This window comes from Amblyomma mixtum, chromosome 8 (assembly GCF_055824585.1).
Source record: "Amblyomma mixtum isolate Tamu chromosome 8, ASM5582458v1, whole genome shotgun sequence".
NCBI classification, from domain to species: domain Eukaryota; kingdom Metazoa; phylum Arthropoda; class Arachnida; order Ixodida; family Ixodidae; genus Amblyomma; species Amblyomma mixtum.
In genome coordinates, this window is record NC_143019.1 from 71,545,804 (window position 1) to 71,571,091 (window position 25,288).

Consider the following 25,288-nt stretch of genomic DNA (forward strand, 5'->3'; position numbering starts at 1 on the left):
TATCACCTATAGGTACTGTTTCGATTGCCGCCTGATAAGGCTCATTGCTGCCCGCTGGGTCAGGATATCTGGTTCCGTGTTTGCATTTTTTTTTGCGTCGCGTTCTGGTATTTGTCCTCGAACTACTGGAACGCATATGTGATAAGCCGACTTTCGTTGACCTCAGTCGTACTCCACAGTGTACCCCGTTATCGCGCGCAGACGGCAGGGCAAGCTTCTTCGTGACGTCAGAACGCAGATCATCATTAGTGTTCGCTATTGTTCGCGTATGCTCTGCCGATAATCCGATGCGCCGATTGCGTCAATCCCTGGATAATATGCTTTTGTTACTTAAACTTCACTGTCGAATGACGTCTTTCGAGGAATTTTATCTGAGGTTGCTTTTTCGCGTTCCGCCTGCGCGGCGTTTCGTTAATTAATCGTCTGCAGCGGAGGAATGCGCGCGCGTCGTTGGGTCGTCGTCTGCTTGCTTCGCGGCGTCACCGGAATGGCGTTCGCATGCTCGGTTTTATCGTCACGTGGCACTAGGATAAATGCGTAGAGGGCGCTCCATTCCGCGACTAAAAACAGCCGGGAGAGGCGTCAGGCGTGAGCGATATACGGTCGTCGCGGCCGACCGCGATCTGTGACGTGTCAACTGCAGCGCGCGTACTTACGTTCTGTTTGTGTTCCGAGTCCGGTGTCGTCTGCGACTCCTTTTATGGCTTCGATGCCGTTGCTGCGGGTCTTCTGTAGCTTTAGGCTGGGTTTGGCGTCCGGTTGAAATGTGCCGAGAAGGCGGGGATGGTTAATAGCGTGAACTGAAGCGTTACCAGCAGTGTCGGGGTTAATTAATCGTTTGCCAGTGGCGGAACGGCGGTTCAAAATTGGGCCTTATTCAGCTGCTAACTTTCGGAGGTTAGCAGACGGAGGCGACACCTGTCGGGTCTGGCGTCAGCTATTGGTGGCGCGCCCTCACTGTTCTTTCGAAGAATTCGACATCACGGAGGACATTTGCTGTTGCTGCAAGCAAGACAAGAAACGATAGAATGTATTCTTATCGCTCAAGCCGTCAGTGCACGAGATTGCAATATAGATGCAATATTCACTGTGGTTTAGAAACAGGCGTGCTCAACTTCTAAATAGTAGTATCTAGTATTATGTGACTTTAGGATTGGTGGAGAAGGGCAAGGGAGTAGTTTAGATTATGGAAGAATAAAATTGGCGTATAAGTCGAAGAAATTTGACCCGGTAGGAAATAATGGCTATGTGACAATAATCACCACCCCGATACAAAGCGATCCTACTAATTATATATCTACCATGTTTTAAAAAGGCCACAGTTGGTAATTGATTTGCCTGCGTCATGTGGCATGGGATTCTGGTGGTCTCTCACTTTTGGACCGTTTAATTCCCCTGACTCTTTGTCAGGGGACAGTACTTTCCCACAATGACGTTTGGGCTTCGTGAAACCCCTGTCTTTAGCCCGTACAATGTTTTCACAACAGAATGCTCAATGGTCGTTTGACCTACTACACTTCCATGAACCGGATTTCGTTATGGTAGTGTCATTCGCCTTTCACGTTTACATGAGCTGAATTCGTGTCAGTGTAGATTGACTGGCGTAGGTAAATTAATATTGACACCTTGGAATGGGCAGTTCGTAAGGGAACAACTGGGCACTAAATATATCTAAACTGTCAAGGAAGTGTCAATGCGTGAAGCGCGCTCGATCAGCGACTGACTGAGGCGTTAAAAAGTAAGAACGAAAAAGTAGCGGTCGAGCGTGAGATCGTCTGCGGACACCCCGTCTGCGCTGCGGCTTAAAATATCGACTTGCCTTCAGGCTAGTCCTGATGTATGGGCTGCCCGAGAGAGGGTGGTGGGGCGAGCGTAGTACAGGACGGAAGAGGGTGAGGGTTCCTACGCCAATTTGGTCTTCATTTATTTCGGTTGCCCGCGTAGCGAGCGAGCAGGCCTCGGAAGAAGCTCGCTGAGCCTTCTCCTTCTGCCGCCGCTGGAATTAGCAGACGAAGCGGGCTGTCCCAAGCAGACGACGAGCAGCCGACGCGGCTGAGTCAGCCGCCCGTCCCGCTCGAGCGGGAGGGTGTAATACAACGAACTCTCGACCGCGTTTCCTTCTGGTCATTTTCTTTCTCTTTTTAAGACTTGCGCCTCGACCGTTTTTAACTCTGTCCCTAAAGTGTTGCGGCGCCTCGTTTTTGAAAGGTGCTATAGCTACTGTTCGTGTCTTCTCTTTTAACGCTCGCGATGTATGTACTACTCTCTCGTCTGATTTTTTTTTTGTTTTTTTTATCAACGTCATTTCGAGGCTTACCGCTTCTGTCGTCTGCTGTTGCGACACGCACACGCTTGACGTCTGCGACGTCTGTCTCCAACCGTCAGCATGGACTACTAGTCCCTGCAGTATCTATTTATTTTTTTTTCTCACTGGTCAGACTTCGTCGTCTGCTGCCGTTTTTGCTGGTGTCGCTGCTGTTTCGTTACACTTCCGCGCTTTTTTTTTTAATTTTATTTCTGCTTACTTTTACAGATTACTTGCCCAGATTTCTTTTTTTTTACTCACGTTTTCTTCTTTTTTTTTCAAACTTCTTTCCTCTTATTTCTTTTTCTTGACTAAAACGTCGTAGGTTCCGGTTTCTCACCCTTGCGGAGGCGTCTGCCCGAGTTCTAGTTCTTCCTCGGCTTTTTACGTCACCGTGACGTCACGGTAGCGGCGTGCGTCCAGTCCAGTCCTTTCGTAGCTCGTCTGCGTGCCGTCTGCGCTCCTCCGTTTCCTGGCTCGCGCGTATTTGCGTTCGGCCGTGCGTCTAAGCGCGATTGGCGCGGCTAGGCGGGTCGGTGCGCGGCAGTCGGCGATTCGTGTACGCCCAATTAGGCGCTCTCTAATTAAGTGACCTCTCCTTGTGTCTCTCAATGGCGGTTAACGCGTTCCTTCTACGCCATGATCTTTGTTTTCATTGCACTCGGCCGCGAGGCATGCATAGCACGCGGTCTTGCTTGGCGACGCCTACGGCGGTGCGCGCGTAGCAGACGACATACTATACGCGCCTGCGTCGTCTGCGGTGTCGCAGGCGACGAGATTCCTTGTCGCCAGCCCGTTGCTGTAGGGAAAATAGGTCGCCGGTTGTCTCTTTAGTGCAGTATGATATGTTTTTTTTTTTTCGCAGTAATTGGAACAGTGGAATGCAATGGCAACATTTCATTGCTCTACTCTTTTCCCCTCATATGTACGGTTCGCAACTCGCCCGCCGTCGCAGACTAAAACGACAGAAAGGAAAACGCGCCCTTGAAGCAGTTAAGTGGTTTCTCTAGTTCTTGCACTGGCGTTTCGTGTCACTTGTTTTGCTGTATATACTCGTTCGATTTTGCTTCGTGTCACCTACTGATCGACGATTGTGCTCATATGCGGCGTATCAACAACTTTATCTCAGCTGGTTTTGGTTCGCAGTCTGCATGTATATATCTGTTGCTTTTTATAGCGCAGTAAGGATCGGATAATTAAGCTCTGCATGAGAGGGACATGCGGATACTTTGTCCGATGCGCAACAGCTGTTCTGAATAGAACGAATTCCGCTTTTTTCGGTGGGTGATGTTCCTGCTGTCAAAGCGTCCACCGGGAGGACTGTTTCAATTTGTGCGCTTTTCTTTTACTTGTAGCTTGAGTACACTAGCACGGCACTCCCTGTATATTACACGGTATGAAAACCTGACGCCATCGCTCTCGTGAGTCATATTAAAAGGCGAACATCTGATATTGCATTATATTTCCATATATGGTCATTGCTTGCGCCTTTTAGTTACTCTCGAAATGCAGACGGCATAGAGTTCCTTAATATAACTAGAGGGAAAGCTGGGGGCGCTACATGTACTATCGCGCTCAATATGAGTTGCAACGCGCGGTCATCGACCGGGGCTCGTTCCGTGGTGTGCCTCCTCCAAACAGTCGCTCGGAATTCTGGGAGAAACTTTTTCCTGAGCGGGGGTGCTGTTGTTTCCTGGAACAGCAGTTTGTCCCAGAATTCCGAGCGACTGTTTGGAGGAGGCACACCACGGAACGAGCCCCGGTCGATGACCGCGCGTTGCAACTCATATTGAGCGCGATAGTACTTCATCCACAATGGAGAGGCTCGTTGTGCATAGAACGTAGATTCGGCCGTAAAAATAACTCTTTTCGAGGCAAACCTCGGAAGAAATGGTGTGAAAGTTTACTTTCACTTGCGTTAAATCTACTTGATGACGTGAAAAACGAGGTATCGAAATGACCTAATCTGAGGAGAGAGCATCGCGGCGCAACTAGCAATTTCGAGGTACAATGCACGTTTTAGGCCTAACACTATATAGCCTTAGGCCGCCGCGGTGGCTCAGCGGTTATGTTGCTCGGCTGCTGACCCGAAAGACGCGGGTTCGATCCCGGCCGCGGCGGCTGGAATTTCTTTGGAGGAGAAATTCTAGAGGCCCGTGTACTGTGCGATGTCAGTGCACGTTAAAGAACCCCAGGTGGTCGAAATTTCCGGAGCCCTCCACTACGGCGTCCCTCAGAGCCTCAGTCGCTTTGGGACGTTAAACCCCATAAACTAAACTAAACTAAACTCACTATGTAGCCTAGAGCTGTGCACGGGCCACAAATTTCAGCCCGCGCCCGGCCCGAGCCTTACACTACTGACGGAGGCCCGGCCCGGCCCGACACTGAAGAAACCTAAGCCCGCCCGGGCCCGGCCCGAGTTAAGGCCCGGCCCGGACCCGGCCCGACCTGCATGCAAAACTGAAATTGAAGTGACGATGAAACAGAAAGATAATTTAAGGAAAATCAGTTTATTTCAATGTTTTTAAAATGCTCGGCTCTCATGGTCTAGATGAAAATTAGTGAGTATATGCAAACACGGCGCTTGTAGAGAGTTATCACTCCAAGTTATTATGTAAAAACAACAAATCGTCCATTGATGACGGCTTTCGAACCTTGCAACAGTAGGGCGGCTGGAGCCACGCAGGAGCAATCGCGATCGCGAAGCCCGGCCGGCCCGTCCGAGACAAATATACCGTGGCCCAAGCCCGACCCGGGCCCGGGTGAATAGACTTCCGCAAGGCCCGAGCCCGGCCCGCGGGCCGGGCCGGGTACGGGCTTTCGGGCCGGCCCGAGCCCGTGCACAGCTCTAATATAGCCTATAGCCGAACACGAAATGTCGTCTTCCCGGCATTCCCGCAGGGATGATGAATTGCTCTTTAAGAAACTCGCATAGACGGTGGCGCCAGGTTTCCCTCTAGGTAATAGTTATTGGTAGACGGGGCGCAGTGAATTGGCGGCCATCTTGGCTTTCGTTTCGGTATCTAGGGCAGACAGCGAAATACGGCGACATTACCTTGCAAAAAACGCATCGGCATTCGTATGCTCGCATCTGCATCCATATATGCGCCGTCGCAAACGCGTGCTCAAATATACGTATGTTTATAGTGTGCACACAAACCGACGCCATATGTGCCAACACAGTTTTCTCCACGTCCACTCACTATACTGATCGACCTCCTCCGCGTCCATTTCCTTGTTTGTCTCATTTTTGTTTGTTTCGCTGCCGCTAACAGTTCGTGTACGGCAAAGCGAATTGCTTTTTTTTTTCGTCCTCTCTCCCCTTCTTTACCGTCTGCTTCGATTATAAGCATGGCGGCGCGGTTCTGATTGTTTCCTCGCGTGCGGGTCGAATTTCGGCTCGCTTTTTGCATTCGCCTTTTTCCCGGGGGACGCCGCAAGAGCTTTGATTGCTCTCCGCCTGCTGCTTGATCGGATCTGGATCTCCGCCAGAGTGTGCCGAAGCAATTTGAACGTCGCGCCGGCACAAGTGTATACAGTGCTGTAGCTGTTTACCTTTGCGCATAGCTCATATAGGGGCGCGTGCGTTGCGTGGGTGAATCCAATATCGAAAGCCTTTCGTCACATTCTGCATATATGCACAGACAAGCCGTGGACAGTGCGTTTTGTTCAGCGTGGAGGATATGTAAGTGTGCGTGGTTGACTTATCCCAGCCCCGTCCCGATTTCCGAAAGCCGAGCAGTGGTGAGGTGTTGGCGTGTCCGATGGAAATATCTAACAGTGTGTGCCGTGCATTTCGAACGCCTCTCAGGGAACAAGTATGTAAGTTGGCGCTCGGTATATGACTTGCAAAAAGCGCGAGTTGTGGTCTGAGCCGACTCCACGAAGCTCAGGGGTGGTGAAAAGTTATGCATAGACCTATATAGCTGCCACTCGAATGTGTAGGTGGATTCCTGTGGTGTTTGTGTATGACTTGGCAGTCAGTTGCTCCAAAGCAGAAACCACGTTTCGGTTGTTCGAGGGACCGCGGTTGTACTATGCATCAGTGGTCTGCGTTTCCCTTATCTTCGATCGAGCTCTGTTTGTCGACTTTCGTATGCATGGCAGTGTAGGTGACGATGAAATATGCGCTTCCGTGGCCCGATTGGCCGGCGATTGCGTTGGCGCCGTTACTTGTGGGGCTATGTTTGCCCCTCACCGTTTTATGCGGTCTGTTTCTCCTTATCACCCCCTTTCTTTCTTTCTTTCTTTCTTTCTTTCTTTCTTTCTTTCTTTCTTTCTTTCTTTCTTTCTTTCTTTCTTTCTTTCTTTCTTTCTTTCTTTCTTTCTTCTTTTTCTTTCGTACTTTCTTTCTTTCTGCTTTTTTTTCGTACTTTCTTTCTTTCTGCTTTTTCTTTCGTACTTTCTTCCTTTCTCTTTCTTTCATTCTGTCTTTTTTTCAGTTCTTCCCCCCCCCCCCCCGCCCACACGCACACACATTTTTTTCTCTCTTTCTCTCTCTCTGGTCGCGCCTTCCTGTCCTGAATCTTTGAGCACACGCTGAATTGAGCTGCGTCCACAGTACTCGGTTTTGGCCCCGGGCAAACATGTGTGCGGAGAACGGTTTATCCACTGAGCATCGATTGGCGCGCGTGATCGAACTTGGCAAACAGGGACAGTGACTCGGCCAGACTTCCCAGTGTGTCTTCTCTGAGGAGTTTGTATTTGACGCCCGATTGCCCCCGCGCTCTCTGCATCGACCGAATCGGCTCTTATACCGTGCCAGATTGGGCGCTCGTATACGGTGTAACCCATATACCCGGGTGTTTCTGGAAAGAATTTTAACTAATTCTTAAACGCAGGTTTTTTTGAGGTAAAAATACGCATTTTTCGGCATAGTATTACAAGTGTTGGTGGACACCAGAAAACCGGTGAATCGTTCTAAGTAGTAAGCTAGTTGACTAATTTTTAATAATTAACTTTTTAACTATTAGAGTTAAGAAGAACTTCTTGTTGGGCGAGTTGGTGCATACTGTTGTAGGTACGAATTGCGTACAAAAGACACACACAGGACACACACATTGCGCTCTTTCAGTCTCCCTCGTGTTTTAACTATTAGAGGTAAGCGCGTTACCATTAGAGATTTGTAGTCAAGGGTTCGATGAAACATCGTCTGTCTGGTGGAGGCAAAAGAAAAATGTAGGGTCACTGACCAACGAAATTTCTCTTTTTTGACTATTTACGTGCACTGGAAAGGTTGCTTTGATTGTGTGCTCTTCGAAAGCGCGTGCATTTTGGCACGATGTAGCGAAATTTTGTATTCACAGGGGCGAAGGTAATCGCGTTTTCTAAACTCTAAAAAAACTGATATGGTTGTCACTAACGACCGGCTACATATCTGTAATTGCAGCCAGTTGCCTAGCTGTGATAGTTAAAAAGCTAATTATCAAAAATTAATGAACTAGCCTACTACGTAAGACAATTCACCGGCTTTCCTGTGTCCGCCAGCACTGCTATTCCTACGCCGCAAAAGCGATATCTTTACCCCACAAAGCCTGTTTTTGAAAATTACTTAGTCTTTCCTGAAACGCCTGCTGTAGCTTTACGTTGATACTGTGCGAGATTTCGTTAAGAGCGCGGAGAGAGTAGGAATACACACCAGGGGGTAAAAAGGAAGAGCTGTCCTCAAGCGTTCTCCCTTTTAAGAGTACTTTACTCCCTTCTACTCCTCTCTGTTTATAGTGTAGACTGACTCCCATATACACGTCCTCACTACGCGATGTTTCCTTCAAGTTGTCTCGCTAACAGCGAACTACTGGGACGAGTTCTCTTTAATTTTCTCGTTGATCTCTGTGCTCTCCCGAGCGGGTGCTGGAGAAGGTGCAAAGTCGAATTAAAGAATGTAATTCTTAAGAATGAATGGATGATCTAGCTGCGAAGGTTAACCGCTCTTCAGTTAGTGCATTGCAGAGGCTGCCCGGGTGAGTGTTGAGATTTCGGAAGGATGCTTAATCGCCTCTGACCTCTACTTAAGCCTAAACATCACATCCATATGAGCAGTCGAATGGTGTACAACTCTGGTGCCCAGTCGCTGAAAGGGGACGCCGCATGTAAATGTGGCGTGGCCCATATCGCGCAGTACAGTACATACACGTGCATGCATAAACACTGTATGTGTATACGCGCTGCACCTCTACCGCGTTCCGTCTCCTCCGGCCTGAATATCCGGTCCGGTGCCGCGCGCGCCCTGTGCCTACACTGAGGAGGTCGCCGGGCACACACACATGCTTCATTTGCCTGACCCCTTAGGGGGCTGCCCGCAGGGGGTCCGTAAAGGGGTAGACGCGGGGCTGCGGGCAGATTGCGCGTGGGTCGATCTTTTCTCTCCGTACTCTCGCGTGCCGCGTTGACACAGAAAGTGCTCCGCACCTTGCTCTCGCTTTCCCTTTCTCCTCTTTCTTCTGTGCGTCTTTCTTTTCTTTTTTTTTCTTCGACTGTGGCCACGCTGCGGGGAACTAACCTCTCTCTCTCTTGACTCAGCCTTTCACCCGTGAGATTCTCTTGTCGTGTCTCGGGCAGCGTCGCCGCGGACATTGCCGTGCTAAGAGCCGTACATCGTTGTTGGAGCCCGGGGCAGCGCGGCTCAGAAAACTGTGTCCGACTTGCGACAGACCTGATGTGAATTCCTCTGCTAACTCTTAAAGGAACACTAAACAAGTTGGCCTGTACAATAGATTGTCGCGCCGTAATCGCGAAGAGGCCAGTTTCGCCGAAACCGGAGCTTTTATGATCTGAGAAAGGCATAAAAAAAAAAGACTGATTTTGCTAGTAGCTGCGGTGCGTCGACGCATTTTTTGGCGCAGATCCCGGAGTCTAGGCTACATCGCCATTCACGTTTATTGGCGATCACGGAGCCCTCTTTGGTGCAGACGTCACGAGTCTGAATTGAATGGCGGGAAGATTTTGAAAAGTAATTTTCTCTCGGCCATGAATTCCTGTTTTGGTGCCGAACAAAGGGAGAAAATGCCCCTTCTTCAACTCCAAAATTGTTAGCAGCGAATTTGAATGTGCGTTTTGCTGCCGAACGAAAGACATCAGACCCACAAGTAAAGCCAAACTGTCGAATTTTACTGATAGCAAGAATTCGGTAGGGGTGCCCTAATTGCCTTTCTAAGACATCGTAAAATGGTTTCTGTTCCGGGTTCTGTGCTTCGATACGCCGCAGAGCAACACCTCTACAGCGGGTTCGATCCCGGCCGCGGCGGTTGAATTTCTTTGGAGGAGAAATTCTAGAGGCCCGTGTACTGTGCGATGCCAGTGCACGTTAAAGAACCCCAGAGGTGGTCCAAATTTCCGGAGCCCTCCACTACGGCGTCTCTCATAGCCTTAGTCGCTTTGGGACGTTAAACCCCATAAACCAACCAACCAGCAACACCTCTACATCGTTATGCATTATGACACTGCTAATGACAGGCCGTTATCAGCGGCGTGATTTTCACAGCACTACAAGAAAACGTGAACGGCCAACACCGTCACTGTCTCGCGGCATCGAATAGCGGCAGAGTCAGCTTCGCCTGCCTCGAATTTTTTATTTCCTTCATAATTTTTTTAGATCGTCGTTTCCAGCCAATGTCGGTAATTTCCCCGTTCGTCCCTGGCTTAACCGTCCTCTGAAGCTGCGTCTCCTGAGCGTCGTTCCGGTTCGGCCCGTAAGTAGGCTGGCAAACCCGTTACCCCATAAGCGGGACGTCGACAGCGTGTACTACATGCATGCATGTATATGTGTGCGCCACGCGCCCGTCTTTCCTCCATAATCCTCCCCCTATCGCTTCATCTAAATAGCGGATTAGTCTGCCTCGTGGCTTGGTCATTTACAATCCGCCTCCCCGCTTCTCTCCGTCTCCGTGTGCATCCGCGCGCGCGTACGCGAGCGTTTGTTTGTTTGTTTTTGTTTACCGCGCGAAGAATACGTGGCACGGCGCCAAGTCGCGCGCGCGGCCTTCCAGTGACATCCGATTCCGCGGCGTCCTCTATCGCCTCCCGTTACACAGGGTGCCGGGTCTAACGTTTCCTTACGCTCTCTGTATGTACCGCGGCCGGTACGTCGTCTATTGGATCCGCGGCGCGTGTCCCCTTTCTTATCGCCGTTTCCCAGTGGCTTCTAGCTTATCGGCCCTGCGATGTGTCCCGTTCGGCTGTACACGAGTCTACCGCGTTACTCGCGCAGAAGCCACGGAGGATGCGAAGACGCGTGCGGCATGGACGACTTCCGCGTCGACTGGTTCCCTGGGAATATTCCGCGGGTGTAGTTTTCGAGCAGTGCGCTTTAGTGGAGTGCGTTTTATTTGAGCTGGCGAAGTATATGGCCCTTACAAAAATTTTTGTTAGACAGTCTATAGACTGTCTATAGACTTCTGTCTATAAAGTATATAGGCTTTCTATAGACAAATCCTAGAGAACAGTCTATAGGCAATACCAATTCTATAGACAGTCTATAGACAATCTATAGATTTATGGCCATGCACTTTTAGTAGACTTTTTTGTCTATAGACTATGAATAGACGGAAAGAAGCATCTATAGGAAGGAAATAGTCTATAAGAAGCCTATAGACGGAGACTGCGCTGAATGAGATTCCCCCCCCCCCCCCCTTTCCCCGCCTACTATGTTTATGTCCGAAGAGTTCCTTACGAGGGATGTTAGATGGAGTTCGTTTCCCGAGCGGTGAACTCCAGAGCGGTGGGATTAGATGATGCGCAGTCGCGGCCAGAATACCTCATCGATGCTGAGCATTGCTTCGGCGTTCGAGATTGGGAAATCAAAAAAAAAAAAAAAACTGGGAGATATCGATCGTAATCCAACTTCTCCTTGCCTTTTTGGCTGGTACGGCTTTACATGGCCATAAGGGTTAGTTTTGTAGTGGCGCTAGAAAAACTCGTCAAAGAGCGCTGCGGCTGTTTAGTGTGCGTGCGTGCACGTACGCACGAGGTATACGGTCAGAGACATGTATTAATACCCACAGCATATCTGCCCCAGCGAAAGCAGAGTGCTGGGACAGGGGAAGCTTGAACCCACTGTGAAGACTTGGGCGTATACTGGCCGCAGTGTTCCGGTGTCGTTTAACTACTGGAATCGAGGACGGTATTGCACCGACGGAAGTGACAGTATGCGTGAGGCCACTCGCAGTTTCACACTTAGTTTATATATAGCATTCGGCGATTAACTTTTCCCCGGTCTGATTAGCACTGATTTCGAGTGGCAGCGGTGCAATTAACGTCCGTCTCTAACGGCCACTGACTGTACGACCGGCGGCCGTTAACTATACGGGCGGAAAGGCTCCGTGCGTTCGTCCGGAAAGCGTGGAGAGCGGTTATAATAGCTCCGGCCGGCGTCACGGGGCTTGCAGTGAGACCCCTTTCTAGCGTAACAACTAGTAGCCACTTTGTCACTCCGCTAGTCGCTTATTATAACAGTCGTTCATTTTCTTCTCTCCTCAAACGGCTCGTGCGGGAAGGATGGTCTCGAAAGGCTGTCTTGTTCCTCTGTTGAGGCTGGACTGTTAAAATGCTCCCGCGATGCCAGTTGAGGACTTTTTTTTTACACACAGACAATTGTTTGTGGGACTTTGTCCGGAGTAAACGGCGCATTATGTCGTAGTGGGAAACTGGGGCGCTCACCTGCCGCTCCAAGGGAACGTTAACAGTTGGGCCGGACCAGTGGGCTCTGTCGAGGACGCGTTCGTTGTGGTCATGGTATCTCCAGCTTTACGCATATGGCACACTTACACGTGGTGCTGTCGCCTCGTTTGTCCGGGGCAACGCCTAAAGACCGTGATATTTTTCTTTCTTTTCATTGGTAATTGTTGTAGATGGGAACAAACCCGTGTTAACGACATCCTATTGGAAATCAGGAGAAAGAAATGGGCTTGGGCAGTGCACGTAATGCGAAGGCAAGATAACCGCTGGTGCTTAAGGGATACAAAGATAAGGCAAGCGTAGCAGGGGGCGGTGAGCGTTGGGTGGGCGGATGCGATCAAGAAGTTGGCACAGGACTCAGTTAGTTGGAGACGCCTTTGTGTAGCAGTGAGCAGGTTTAGGCTGCTGCTGGTGATGATACTCACGTAGCCATAAACCTGGCGCAGTGTATTGCACAGTAGCGGACACCTTATAACACACAGATCGGCTCCAAGTATACACTCACGGGGCTCTCCCCTCGGCAAGTCGGCGCGGTCGAGTTGTCACGGTCGCTCAGTTGTCTCGGGAGTCACGGTCGAGTTGGCGTCTCTCCTCCTCCTCCTCCTCTCCGCTGCGGCCAAGCCAAGCGGACCTAAGGGCGCGCAATATTGCGCGCCAGGTAGGGGCGCCAAGCTGGGCGCGCGCTCAGCCAAGCATGTACGGATTAAGAGGCGTGGGAAAAGTCTGCGCAAGAGGTGCCGTGGCCGACTGTTGGGCGGACACGTGTGCGACACGCTCAGCAATTCAGTGGAGGGGTCAGGGATTTAGGTTTTAAAAGAAGTTGCCTTTTTAGGAAAAGAAGGGTGCAGTAACTGCATAAAACTCGGAGATCACCTCAACCGTGCATGCCACGAGGAAAGGGAGGAAAGAGGGAATGAAAGGTGATAGAGGTGCCGTAGTGGAGGGCTCCGGAATAATTCTGACCTCCCGGGCGGGCTTCTTTAACGTGCACTGGTTGGCACTTCCAAAGCTAATACACTAAGATTGAATTGAAATAGAAAAAAAATTAAGAGAAGGTTTAGCATGGCTAGGAGGGACATATCGTTCAGTAGCACTAATTACAGTGTGCACTCAAGGTCCTTACGGCCGCCGCGGTGGCTCAGTGGCTATGGCGCTCGGCTGCTGTCCCGAAAGACGCGGGTTCGGTCCCGGCCGTGGCGGTCGAATTTTGTTGGGAGGCGAAATTCTAGAGTCCCGTGTACTGTGCGATGTCAGTGCAAGAACCCCAGGTGGTCGAAATTTCCGGAGCCCTTCACTACGGCGTCCCACATAGCCTGAATCGCTTTGGGACGTTAAACCCCCATAGACCAAACCATCAAGGTCCTGTGAATGCGAAAGCATCTTTTGTGCTAAAGACTTACCATAAAGGTCTTTCTACTAAAGGCCTTTATCTTAAGTCTTATGACCTAAAGGCGTTTACACTGAAGGCATTTATCTTGAATATTAAATTAGTGGTGTTTAAGGAAAGGAAATAGCGCAGTAACTGTATCACTTCTAGATGTACACTTCAGCCGCGCCGTGACGGAAGGGGTAAGGTTGGGGTGAGAGAGGGAGACGCCTAGTGGAGGTCTCCGGAATAATTTCGACCACCTGGGGTTCGTTAACGTGCACCGACATCGCACGGCACACGGGTGCCTTTTGAGTTTCGCCTTCATCGAAACGCCGCGGTCGGGTTCCTTTCGAACCGCGGCTGGTTTTACTTTGAAGGCCTTCACCCAGGTGTACCCATCTCCCAGGTCTTCGCCTGCTTTTTCAAAGCAGACTTTAGGGACATGCCGTCGTTTTCGAAAGTATAATCAGGCAGGCGCAAACATCCCGCCATCGCGGTAAGGGGTAGGAAATTCCGGCTAGTTTCGGATGGATGGATGGATGGATGGATGGATAGGAGCGCCCCCTTTGAAACGGGGTGGTGGCAATTGCCACCATGCTCAGCTTTTCTTTATTTATTATTTTTTTTTGTTTACTGTGTTGGCAATTCTCATTAAGATTCTCCATCACCTTTGCCTACGGTTTCCTACTATTCTAACCTTATGCCACATCTCTGCTTTTCAGCCACCAATCCTCCAATCGCTTTTTGCTGACTTCCACTGCAGATTTATTTACATGCCCATTGTTATCTTTAAACCCTAGGGCCTCAGAAAGAGTGACTGTGCCTGCATCGACATCCGGATGGATACCATCACATTTGATTATGAGGTGTTCAATTGTTTCCACAGATCTACCACACCCTGCACATGTGTCATCTTCTTCGTTAAATTTCTTTTTGTAGCTGCGCGTTCTAAGACACCCTGATCTAGCTTCAAAAAGTAGTGCACTGCCTCTTGAGTTATCATAGAAAAATTCTTTCCTGATCTGCCTTTTCCAGAATCGATATAGTTCTACACTATGTTTCTTTTCCATTGAATTCATCCAATTTCAATTACATCAGCGCCCCTGGCGACTGTAGGTGAATTGATACTTAAAACTGAACGATCCCTGCCGAACGCGATAACGCTGTGGTCGTGGCCGAGTTGTCTGAGCGACGGCGATACGAAGCTGCTCCTTCTTTCGACTGCGCTGGTTCGAGTCGGCCTCGGGGATGAAGTTATTCTCGATACCGTTGTCATTAAGACGATAAGACGCTCTTGTCGGCTTCCCTCCGGTCCACTATATGGGAGTGGTTGGCGCTGACGTATGTAGTTGCTGGACATTGGGGTTATATATGGAAGTTTCCTCTACCCCTGGCGCGGTCGGGAGGTGGCATTGCGTTCGCCGGCGCTCGCTGGCGAGATTACCGCTGATGACGTCGCCTGGCGCCGTCGCGCTTGCTGTGTGGTAGCTGCGTGGTATTTATCGTTCACACAGCGAGCGTTAGGGCGCAAGGCGACGACATCGGCGGTAATCTGGCCAGCAAGCGCCGGAGAACGCTATGCTACCTGACGACCGTGTTCCCGCTTACGGGCCGTCCGCGCCTGCCTGGATACTTTTGACGAAGAAGGTATGTGTGCCCGAAATCTGAAAATGCGCCTATAGTGGTGCTCTGTCCCCCCTCGCCTCTTTCGTTTCACTTCTACGCACACTGCCTGCTATCCCTCTATTTCCGCTGCCCCAGCTCAGGTGCTTCCCGTACTTACTACTACTACTACTACTACTACTACTACTACTACTACCAGTAATGCTGCTGCACTTAATCCCAAGAGGAGAGGAAGAGCTGCTGCCTTCTTCGGCGCTGTGCGGCGCTTCTTTTTCAAGATGAGTGAGCGTGCAACAGCGACTGTCTCCTCCTCATTGTCTGCTTCGCGGGGGTGCTTTCTGCCCGTGTCTTCCTCTCCGCGTCAAGAACGATGAGGTCGGGCGTTTGTTACTGTGCGGGGAACCGTTGTAGGAGCTCGCTGCTTGTCGAGTGTAGCAGCGGCTCCGTTCTCACGCGGGGGCTTTATATCGTTTAAGATTGGCAGCCCTGCGAGCACCTTGTTTGCAGCGGCAGTGTCAACTGCCCTATCGCGGGGGGCTTTGCGCGGTGTGAGTGGCCAAGCATTTCGCTTCAGTGCCCGTGAGTGCGTGCTTGCGTGTGCGTGTTCTGGTGTTACATGCCTCTCTCGGAGGCCCGGCGACTGATAAGCGTGAGCCTATATCGCGACACTTGGCTATCCGTGCGCTGTGGTTGTCGCGGTGACCGACCGGCGTGTCGCCACTTGATTCGAAGACTCTTTGTCTTTCTTGAGGCCCATGTGTCCCCCCCCATTCCCTGGCCGGCGTCCTGTAGGTGATGGCTGATTAGATGTCGGTCGCGTGCTGACCCAAGACTCCGTTGCAGGAGCAGGGCAGAAAGAAAGGTAAGGGGGGGGGGGGGGCGGGGGGGGGGCAGAATTGACGCATCGGTGGTGACGTCATCTCGTGGTGGAGGGGGCTTCGATATCTCTCCGGGAGGGGAATGTGCGCTCCTGTCCGCCCCGCGTGGCGAGGAAGTAGTGGTACGGCCCCTTCGGTATGCCGAGCATCTGCCTATCTCTGGAGTCGCCTCTTCCGTGCGTGCGTGTTGCCTCCCCGTGCATTGGCATGAGCGGCGTCGTCGGGCGCGGGTTGTGAAAGGGCTGCGTTTAAGGCCGACTGCGCGATCGCGTTCCGGGCGGATGAATCTGCGCGCTGCTGACTTCGGCCCGGCAGGCCTTTTCTTTCTCTTTCTTTCTTTCTTGTTCTTTCTTCCTCGTTCCTTCCCTTCTTTCTTTCTTTCTTTCTTTCTTTCTTTCTTTCTTTCTTTCTTTCTTTCTTTCTTTCTTTCTTTCTTTCTTTCTCGTTCTTTCTTTCTTTCTTTATTTATTTATTTCTTTCTCGTTCTTTCTTTCCTACCTTTCTGTCCTTCTTCCTTTCTCTCTTTCTCTTCCTTTCTCTCTTTCTTTCTTTTGGGATGTCTCTAGAGTCGTCAGTCGGAGCAGCCATCAGGATATCTTCCCACCATATTCCATGTGCATTCCTCGCAATAAAAAAAAAATAGTCCATCATTCCTATCTTTTTTAGACTTTCCAACGGCAACTTCAAGGAGGTATAGAATGTAGGCTAGAACTTTGCATACCATGTGGGCGCATTCTCCAGAAAACGTCGATGTCACGGTTGGCGCTACCTGTCAGCGCTGGAATCTTTTTTTTTTTATATAATGTAAGGGTTCTCCGATAAGTTTTGCCTCTTTCAGTGCGAATCTGGGAAATGACACAGCTGTGCGACACTCGTGTGGATTCCCCTCTTAAAACGATAGCTGGCTTACGAAGATACGAAGAAATCAAGACCGCACGGCAAGTGCAACGCTGGTCTGTTTATCTGCCTTCGCTGCGGTAAGCCGTTGCACCTAATGTGTTTTCTCTTTTTCGGAAAACGGCCGCTGCATTCGGGAATCGTGTGTCGAGAACCCCCTTTCAGTCGGCTATGCATAGTTCCTGAAACTATTTGCATTGTCCCCATGAGAGGGGTCCACGGGGTTTGCTACATCCCGCTGCGACGGACCGACGTCGCCGACGCTCGATCGAGTGCCGAGAAGAAGAGATAAACGGCGTCGAATTCGATATCTGGCCGCGCAAGCCTTTCCAGGGTGATACGGGAGCCCCGATACCGAGTTTTCGTCATGCGCATGCTTGAGAGTTCACGTGCCCAACCGACTGCGGTGTCTGAGTGCTCTTGCAGCTGTGGTCACAGAGCAAGTCATCATCATCATCAGCCCGACTACGCCCACTGTAGGACAAAGGCCTCTCCCATGTCTATCCATTTAACCCTGTCCTTTGCCAGTTGCGGCCACCGTATCCCCGCAAACTTCTTAATCTTCTTATTATCTTCTTATAATCCAAAGGTTGTCGGTTCGAATCCTGGTGTTTTCATGTGTGTTTATTTCTGTTTCCTTTATCGTTGTTATGTGTGTCAAGTTTTGTCGGAAACTATCCCACTCTAAATTACGCTCGAAAACACGCGTCGTTTGCGTTTTTCCATTAAACGTCTGCTCCCGGGGACTAACCGTTGCACCCCTTCCCAAGGGGACCAACAGTTAGACACTTTGCAGTTAGTCCCCAAAGGGACGAATGCCAGTGGCAGGTCGGTTAGTCCCCAAAAAGACTAACCTTTCACCCCCTGTTAGCCCCTTTTTCCTGAGAGTGTAGAGCGAGTAGCGCCACCTCTTGGACTTGTTTTGAACCCTGCATCAGCCTTGTGTGCAGAAGTATGAGGGAGAGGAGCTCAATCGACCACGTTTTTTTCTTAGACTCGCCTCTACCGGACAAATTGCCTATATAGGGCATCGCAGGTGTACTAACCACGTAATTTGTTAGATAATGTCTTTGATAGATTGACCTGCGAAAATAATGCGCTCACATGTTATGAAAGCACCTTTCGAGGGGTTTCGACTTGCTAGGTTGATTGCGAAATGCAACAACACTCTCTCTGTTTACAGCGATGCGTTGACCCAAGAATGCATTACCTGACGTAGCGCTGCTCACTGTAAAAGTACTCTAAGCAGAGCGGAGTAAGAAGGGAATAAGGTAGTGTGCAAGAGTATTGCATTGGCCCAAGAATGCATTACCTGAAGTAGCGCCGCTCATTGTAAAAGTACACTCTAAACAGAGCTTATTCCCTTTTTAGTCTTCTCTGTTTAGAGTAATGAATTGACCCAAGAATGCATTACCACTAGCGCCGCTAATTGTAAAAGGGCGCTCTAAACAGAGCGGAGTTTAAAGGGATTAAGTTTTCCTCTTGCGCACTTCCTTATATAAAAGGGAGCGCGGAAGAGGAAAGCTTATTCCTTTTTTTACTCCCTTATAGGCGTATTCGCATTTACAGTCTACGCGGCATTTGATTCCTATAGGGACGCACAGGCTTCGGAAATTCATTTCTGGACACCCCTCAGTATACCTCAGCCAACCAGCGAGTATGTCTTCCTCGTTCACATCGCAGTTGGACGGCCGAAGTGAGTGGCACAGCGGGAAGCTTCGATCGCGCCGCCGTCCGCGGGTATATAACCGAAGACAACCAGCCGTCTCGCCAGAAACTAATTCCTTCGGCGCGCAGCGCACTCGGAATAGATCGGCCGCGGTATACCCGTTGCCCGAGGAAATGGGACGGCGGCGCGCCTTCGGCGGCGTTATCCGGCGCCCTCCTCGGACATTCCTGGGCTGATGGTCATCGTATAAAAGGGGAGACCCTTTGCGGGTCCGCCGCTCTTGACTTTAGTTCCACGTTATCCTCATCACGTTGTCCCTCCTGCCTGCCGCTGCTGGTCCTTAGGGCGCGCCAGACTCGGCGATGAGGTTTGGCTATTGCGCGGTTTAAGGGGGCCCAGCAACACAATCTTAGTTGACTGTTTTGCCGGTTGATCACATACAGTGAGTTACAATGGTGCTATTAGCGTCGGTAATACCGCGTATATTCCGTTTTTTTTTAAATATTTTAATGTCCTCCCAAAAACAAATTCGTGGCTCTGATGGTGTCCCAACACAGTGGCGGGTTTCAGCAGCGGATATGACATCGCCTGGCGCGAGCTTGATGATTGGACAAACAGTGAATATACTGCAAATTGTGTGAATAAATAGAGACTCATTTTGTCACCTGTCTGCGTTTTATATTAGATCAACAAAAACAACTTGTTTGTCTTAGATAAAAGCCCCGCAAAGCAAGTAAAATAAAAATACACCACCAGGGGCTCTGGCGTGGAAACGACGCACGACGCTGCCAGTCTCAGCAAGAACGAGTTACAGAGAGCGGGCAACCATGGAGTGCAAATTTCCGCGACGTGCTCTGGCAGGCTGTTTTGATTGGTTGCGCCAGGTGCCGTCATTGGGAGAGCGAAATAGGAGTGGGAAGCCGCGCCAAAATCGAGTTGAGGGCAGGGTTTTGTTTGCTTGTATTTTGAAATTTCTTCACTGAATAACTCCCGTTCCTGTGCATCGATTCCTGTAATTATTTTTAAGACAGCATCTGTGTGACATAAAGAATCTACCTGAAGTATAGCCGGTATCCCCCAAGCAGTGTTTCGCAGCCCCTTTAAGGGGGAAAAGGAATGCTGGTGCTCCTAGTCTGCCGCTAACGATAACGCCGCTGGATGCTTTCTGCCGAGAAGCCCACTGAACAGATAACTAACTGCGCGTGGGAGTTTTTCCCCCGCTCTTGTCGTCCCTGGTTATCCGGATGGCTTCTGGTGGTCCGCTACTGATTGTACAGTTGTTCTGTCTCGCGTGTACTCATCGCAAAGTGGAGGTTCTTTTGGGGCGTTCGTTTGCTGTTCGGCGGAACAAGGCGACTGTGGGGTTGATAGTTGAGAGACTTTCTCGTAGCAGGGCAACGCTGTGGACTGAGAGACACGCAGTTATCGGCGGCTCCGCGTTGATATCGATCACTATTGGGGGTTCTCTGAGGTGCACCGTGATTCAGAACACTGTGGGTTTATATGTAAGAAGGCTGGGGCTTAGCGATAGCTGTAAGTGGACTGGACTTTTCATGCGAGAGTGCCGTGCCCTGATTTAAGATTGGGAGAAAAAAAGTTAGTTTCTCCATTTCTAACTGTAGGGTAAGCAATATCACCATTTTTATTATATATATAGCCTCCGTATATTGCGTGGGCTTACGTGACAGCTCCCGTAAGATGAAGGAAACCGAAGTACGGGTAAAGGCGCAGTAATTCACCACCATGCAATCGCTGGGGAGACACCTGTGGAGCAGGTGCACCCAGCGTTTTTCCGGGCGTAATCGCAACTGCACTTTAATGCTTTAGTAGTTAGGTTGTCGTCTTGCAAAATTACCTTGTTTCTCCGTAACGAAATTCGCTGATTGCGCGAGGCTCGTGACGTCATCAGCACCGCCAAATTTGAAAATCTGAGGGCTGGAATGTTCGAGTATCTTCGATTTAATTACCATATGGAATGATAATAACAGCCACCGCGGTGGCTCAGTGGTTATGGTGCTCGGCTGCATGCCCGAAAGACGCGGGTTCGACCTCGGCCGCGGCGGTTGAATTGCGATGAAGGCGAAATTCTAGAGGCCCGTGTACTGTGCGATGTCAGTGCACGTTAAGGAACTTCCAGGTGGTCGAAATTTCCGGAGCCCTCCACTACGGCGGCTCTCATAGCCTGAGTCGCTTTGGGACGTTAAACCCCATAAACCAAAACCAACCAATTATACTAACCCGAGTAATTCGGTTTCGGTTTGTGGTCAACGTCCCAAAGCGACTCGGGCTACGAGGGACGCCGTAGCGGAGGGCTCCGGAAATTTCGACCACCTGGGGTTCTTCAACGTGCACTGATATACGCACAGTACACTGGCCTCTAGAGTTTCCTCGACTTCGTTGCAGGTTTACTAATCCCGTAACTTCACTACGAGTCGCCGCAGCTTGGCGCGGGTCGGCTTCGATGTCGCGCTGCCGCCGTGCTCAGAGCTCGCCGCTGTGCGCACCGATCCGAGGCCGCACCGGGAGTGTGCTGTTAGTTGCGTGCAGTGGGCGTCAATCGGTCTCGCCACGCGTCATTGGAGGGTGCGTCATTGCCGCCGCCCTGCGGATGGGTGCTCTCGGCGTTACTGTCTCTGTCTTCGTGTTGTGCATACCGCTCGCTCGTTAATGGAGGCGACGGGGAAGCAGGGACTCGGGAGAGAGAGCAGGGATTGGGGGAGGGCAGTGTGCGGGCCAGGCGCTGGAAGAGCCTGTTGTTGGTCCCCGTGTCGCAAGCGGCGGCGCGGGATGACAAATGCGTTTCGCCGGTTCGGGGCGCGCCGTTGTTGACATGCCTTTGTACGTCGCCGAAGTGGTGTCAAGGCTGCCGCCCGAGGATCGCGCCATCCACCGGCGACGAACGGCGCGTTCGGGTCTGTAATGCCGATCGACAGGCAGAGAGAGATCTGTGGACGGTCGTAGTCCGCTGTGCGTTGTATGTATGAGCGGGGGTACTTTGCTCGTCAGTAGGCAGCTTTAGCGTAGCCGGACAGCCGAATACGGTAACGGGCTGCCGTTGCTACCGTTGCCACGCTTGCCTATTCACATTTGAAGTGCGGTAGCAGTTACCGTTGTTACCGTACGACGGTGCTAAAACTCGCTAATGGCATGCGTCTGACCGTGCGTAAGAAACTAGTGTAAGTCTGGCCTAGGATTTCTGCGCTTCAAGTTTCTCGCAGTGAATGGACGATGTAAATCGTCGTCTCTTTGGTGCGGCTCGGGGCGAAGGATTGAATTTGACCTTGGGCTGTACGAGGTTGTTCTGCCTTCCTTTAGGTCCGATGCGTAGTGCTGGCATTGACCCTAGCTTTCAAGACAGGCGTTGTCTCTCAGGCCATTTCTGCGACACTCTTGGGCCGACGAAAGATAAGACTGCGGTCAGTGGGACAACTACTCGAACTTGATGTGGGATCTATTGCTCTTGTAGACTGCAACCGAGCACTTTATGATGAGGCAGTGCTTAGGGAAGCCGGAGTCAGCAACCCGGTTATCTTCGTCCCCCCGAAGTTCCGCAATCCGATCGTCCTTAGAAAAGTCTGCAGCTGATAGCAACCCAGACAAGACCGTTCTGCTGGAGCTTGGATCCTTTGTTTCACAATGATAGTGTTGTTTTTTTCTGCCATACCGTGCTTGCCACGTCTGTCTCATTTGTGCAACGAAGACTTCCTTACCACTAGCGGAAGTCCTCACAGGTGGTGATGAAAAACATTTATTGAAACCCAACATTTGGGAACTGGTTCCCTAGTAATGGCAGAACCCATGTGTCAAAAGCTGGCGCTCTCATCGTACCAGAAGGCGGAGGTCAGCAGACTGTCACGCCGTCTGCCGCATTAAGACGGAGCTACACGTCACTGTTCTCAAAGCTGCCGGGCTCCATCGATAGGTGACAGCCCAGTTCACAGATGGCGCCACCATCTGTTTATTCTCTGTGAAACCGGCCAATAGTCATGGACCGATTTTGAGTCGAGGAGGTCGGTAACGTGGTTGGAAGGATTTAAAGAACTCGGTCGGGAACAACGAACTTCTCAGGGCACGTTGGCCGACTTCGGTCGAGTCTCCGGAATGGTGCAGCGTGGTCATCACCCTCCCCCTCTCTACCTCTCGTCTTTCGAACAGCTCGTTTTCTACTTTTGTCTTCTTTCTCCCTCTTTTTCATTGTCACGCTGTGGCTTTGAAACGCTCGGCCACACTCCAGGGGACACTGCCGCCGGTCTTGGAGCCGAAAAGAAGGAAGCCACACCGCCAATAAAAGCAGACTGCCTGGCTCCTGCCCCTGCCTGAGCTCTTTTACGATACTGCCTGGAGACCAGAACTTTATTGTGCGCGCTTTCTCGAAGCCCTTTTGCGCTGTATTCGTTGTTTTACTTTTGCCTTTGTTTCTCGGCATTTCTTTATCGTCTGCTTGCTTAAGCTGACCGCCAGGGGCGGACCGAAGCAGACGACGCGAGGGAGGATGGAAGGCCATTTTACTGTCCCTCCGCGCGTGGCTACCGCTGCGGGAAGGATTTCCTCATTACGCCGAAAACTGCTGCGCCATCTTGCGAGACTCATTTCCTCTTTCTCCGTTCCTTTTTCTTTACTTCTTTCCTTCTCTTTATCTAACCTTGGGCGTTTGCGTTTGTGGTCATTGCCTTCTGCTCGAGGAGCGCTTGCAGACGACGAACTTCAGCGGACCGCTACTTCTTCTGCGGAGTTGGCTGTTTGAAAGGCTGCAGCCACTGGATTGTTTGGACCTGTGCGGTGTCGATAAAAGTTGCGTGCAGTGATTTTTCGCAAGGATGCGTTGCAGAGTTGTTGCTTTATTGGCAGTTGAAGTGACAAATAGCGACCCTGACACCGGCACTTCTTTTTTTACCGTCTTAAATCGGCTCTTTACACCTGTCGGATTTCAGCCCTTTCCATTTCTGGTCTTTTCTGCGTTTTTTACTTCCTGTTACTTTGTTTTATACTCAGTCTTTACACAAGGAAACAGCTGAAATGCGGCTACTGCACGGTATTCCCTCCGCCTACTCCTACCCCCTGCACTCTAAACACGAATACACATATATGGGAGTATATAGAGCGCTTTCTTTTATTAAAGGGTGCGCTAGAGGACAACTTTACTCCCCCTTTTTTTTAGTGTACGTTGACTATTGCTGTCTTGCTCACCGACATAAAAATTCACATTCGTTCGTCAGCCTCATGTGATTATGTTCTTATACCTCCTGGTTCCGTCGTTTACGTCCTGGCCGTCACTTCCATCGCAGTGGCTGTTCGTTGGCAGCGGACATGAAAACACACTTCATTTCCGGCTTCCGTCTCGCGCGCGTCTCCGTATCCTTCGCGGACGTGCCGATGCATGCATGCGAGCGCATGTTTCGTCATGGCGGAACAGAACGTCAGCCATCACTCTCACCCTCCTCGCTTGCGGGTAGTGTGCGTTCCTGTTGCCTAACATGGTGTGGAGAGGACAACACCGTGTGCCGTGTAAAGAGCAGTGCGTCCGTTTTCGCGCGGCCGTCGATATTCGGCACCCAGAGTTTTTTTTTTCCCCCTCGGAATCGGGGATGTTTGCCGCGCGTCAGCGCCTCGTTTCCGCTTTCTTGTTTCGTGAATGGACTGTGGCGGTGACCAAGTAAGAAGCAAGAAACAAAGAAAAAGGTAAGGAAAGGGAAATAAAAAGAAAAAAAAAAACAAAAAGAAACCCGGTGAGCTAGGCTAGCCCCCGGAGGAAACGGAAGCCCCGTGCGGGGCTCCCGTTGCGTATGGGAGCAGGCGCCGAGCAGACGACCGTAAAAGACGACGTCGTTTGCGCGGCCCGCTGGGCGTGTCTGCGTTTGCAGACGACCTGTTTGCGGTTCATCGAATGGCTGCCGGTCACGTGACCGCCGCGCTTGCGCCTAATGACGGCCGAGGTGGCAGACGAAAGGAAACGACAAAGAGCTTGACGGTGACGGCTGTGTGATGCGCAGACATCGAATGGCTAGGCGCTGTTCAACTTCGCCACTATTCGTTCGTTAAGGTTGTAACTCTTGAGTAACGCTGTCTGCTTGCCCTACTGCCTATTTGCCGGTCATTTCCGGCTCTTTTTTTTTTCGTCTCGTGTAGCTCTCCGTCCTGTCTCTCTCATTTCTACCGGACTATAAGGTCTCCATGAGTACGTGGCAGCTTCGTCGGCCTGGATCTCTCTTTTTCCTTATTTTAGTAATATTATGACAAAGTTATCATCACAAGCGTAACCGTGCACACCTATCGCCTGACTGTTTAGTTATTCTTTACTTTTTTTTCAGGGTGGTGGGGGGAGGGGGGGGGGGCTGATGCTAGCATTTCATTGTTTGACCTTTTCTAGCTGTAGCTTACGAAAGCTGCTTTTTAAGTGATAATCGCTTCTTTGTGATAAGAAAACCGTAATGAATCTGTATAAGGTCAGCTTCAGTTGGTCCTCATCGATTTTCTCTCTCTCTTCCTGGCTACGTCGACGCTTCTCCGGCAGCGCGAAACCTATTTGTGCCTGAGAAAACTGAAATGACCCCCCCCCCCCCCCCCCCCCCCCCCCACACCCACCCACCACTCGATTCAAACTCGGAACGTCCTTATCGAAAAGGAACGGATTGTCACTATTTTGAAGTGCACGGCGGTATAGCGTTGCCTCCGGGATCCGTTCCCGAAAAATCGGCGTTGACGCACGCGTTTCACTTTCGAAATCGGCCGGTGGCGGCGACACCTGTATTGGATTCTGCGGGCCTTTTCTACAGCTTATACAAGCTCCGTTTTCGGTGAGAATGATCTCTTTGCGATCATAACGCTGTAATTTATCCGTAAAGTTCAAAAAGTCAACATAGGTTCTCACTCTCCCT

At 50.7% G+C, this 25,288-nt stretch overlaps 1 protein-coding gene across 5 annotated transcripts in view; it reads left to right on the forward strand.

Annotated features, from left to right (window-relative positions):
- Actn (alpha actinin) overlaps positions 1–25,288 on the forward strand; it is a 92,806-nt gene that overhangs the window by 24,536 nt on the left and 42,982 nt on the right. Inside the window, exon 1 of one of the 5 annotated variants that reach the window (XM_089558464.1) lies at positions 14,858–14,993. The exons of the other annotated variants lie outside the window; for them this stretch is intronic. Within the exon in view, the coding sequence (XP_089414590.1) occupies positions 14,925–14,993 (69 nt within the window). The 5' untranslated portion in view covers positions 14,858–14,924. Of the gene's footprint in view, positions 1–14,857; positions 14,994–25,288 lie in introns of those variants that run through there. 5 annotated transcript variants of the gene reach the window in all.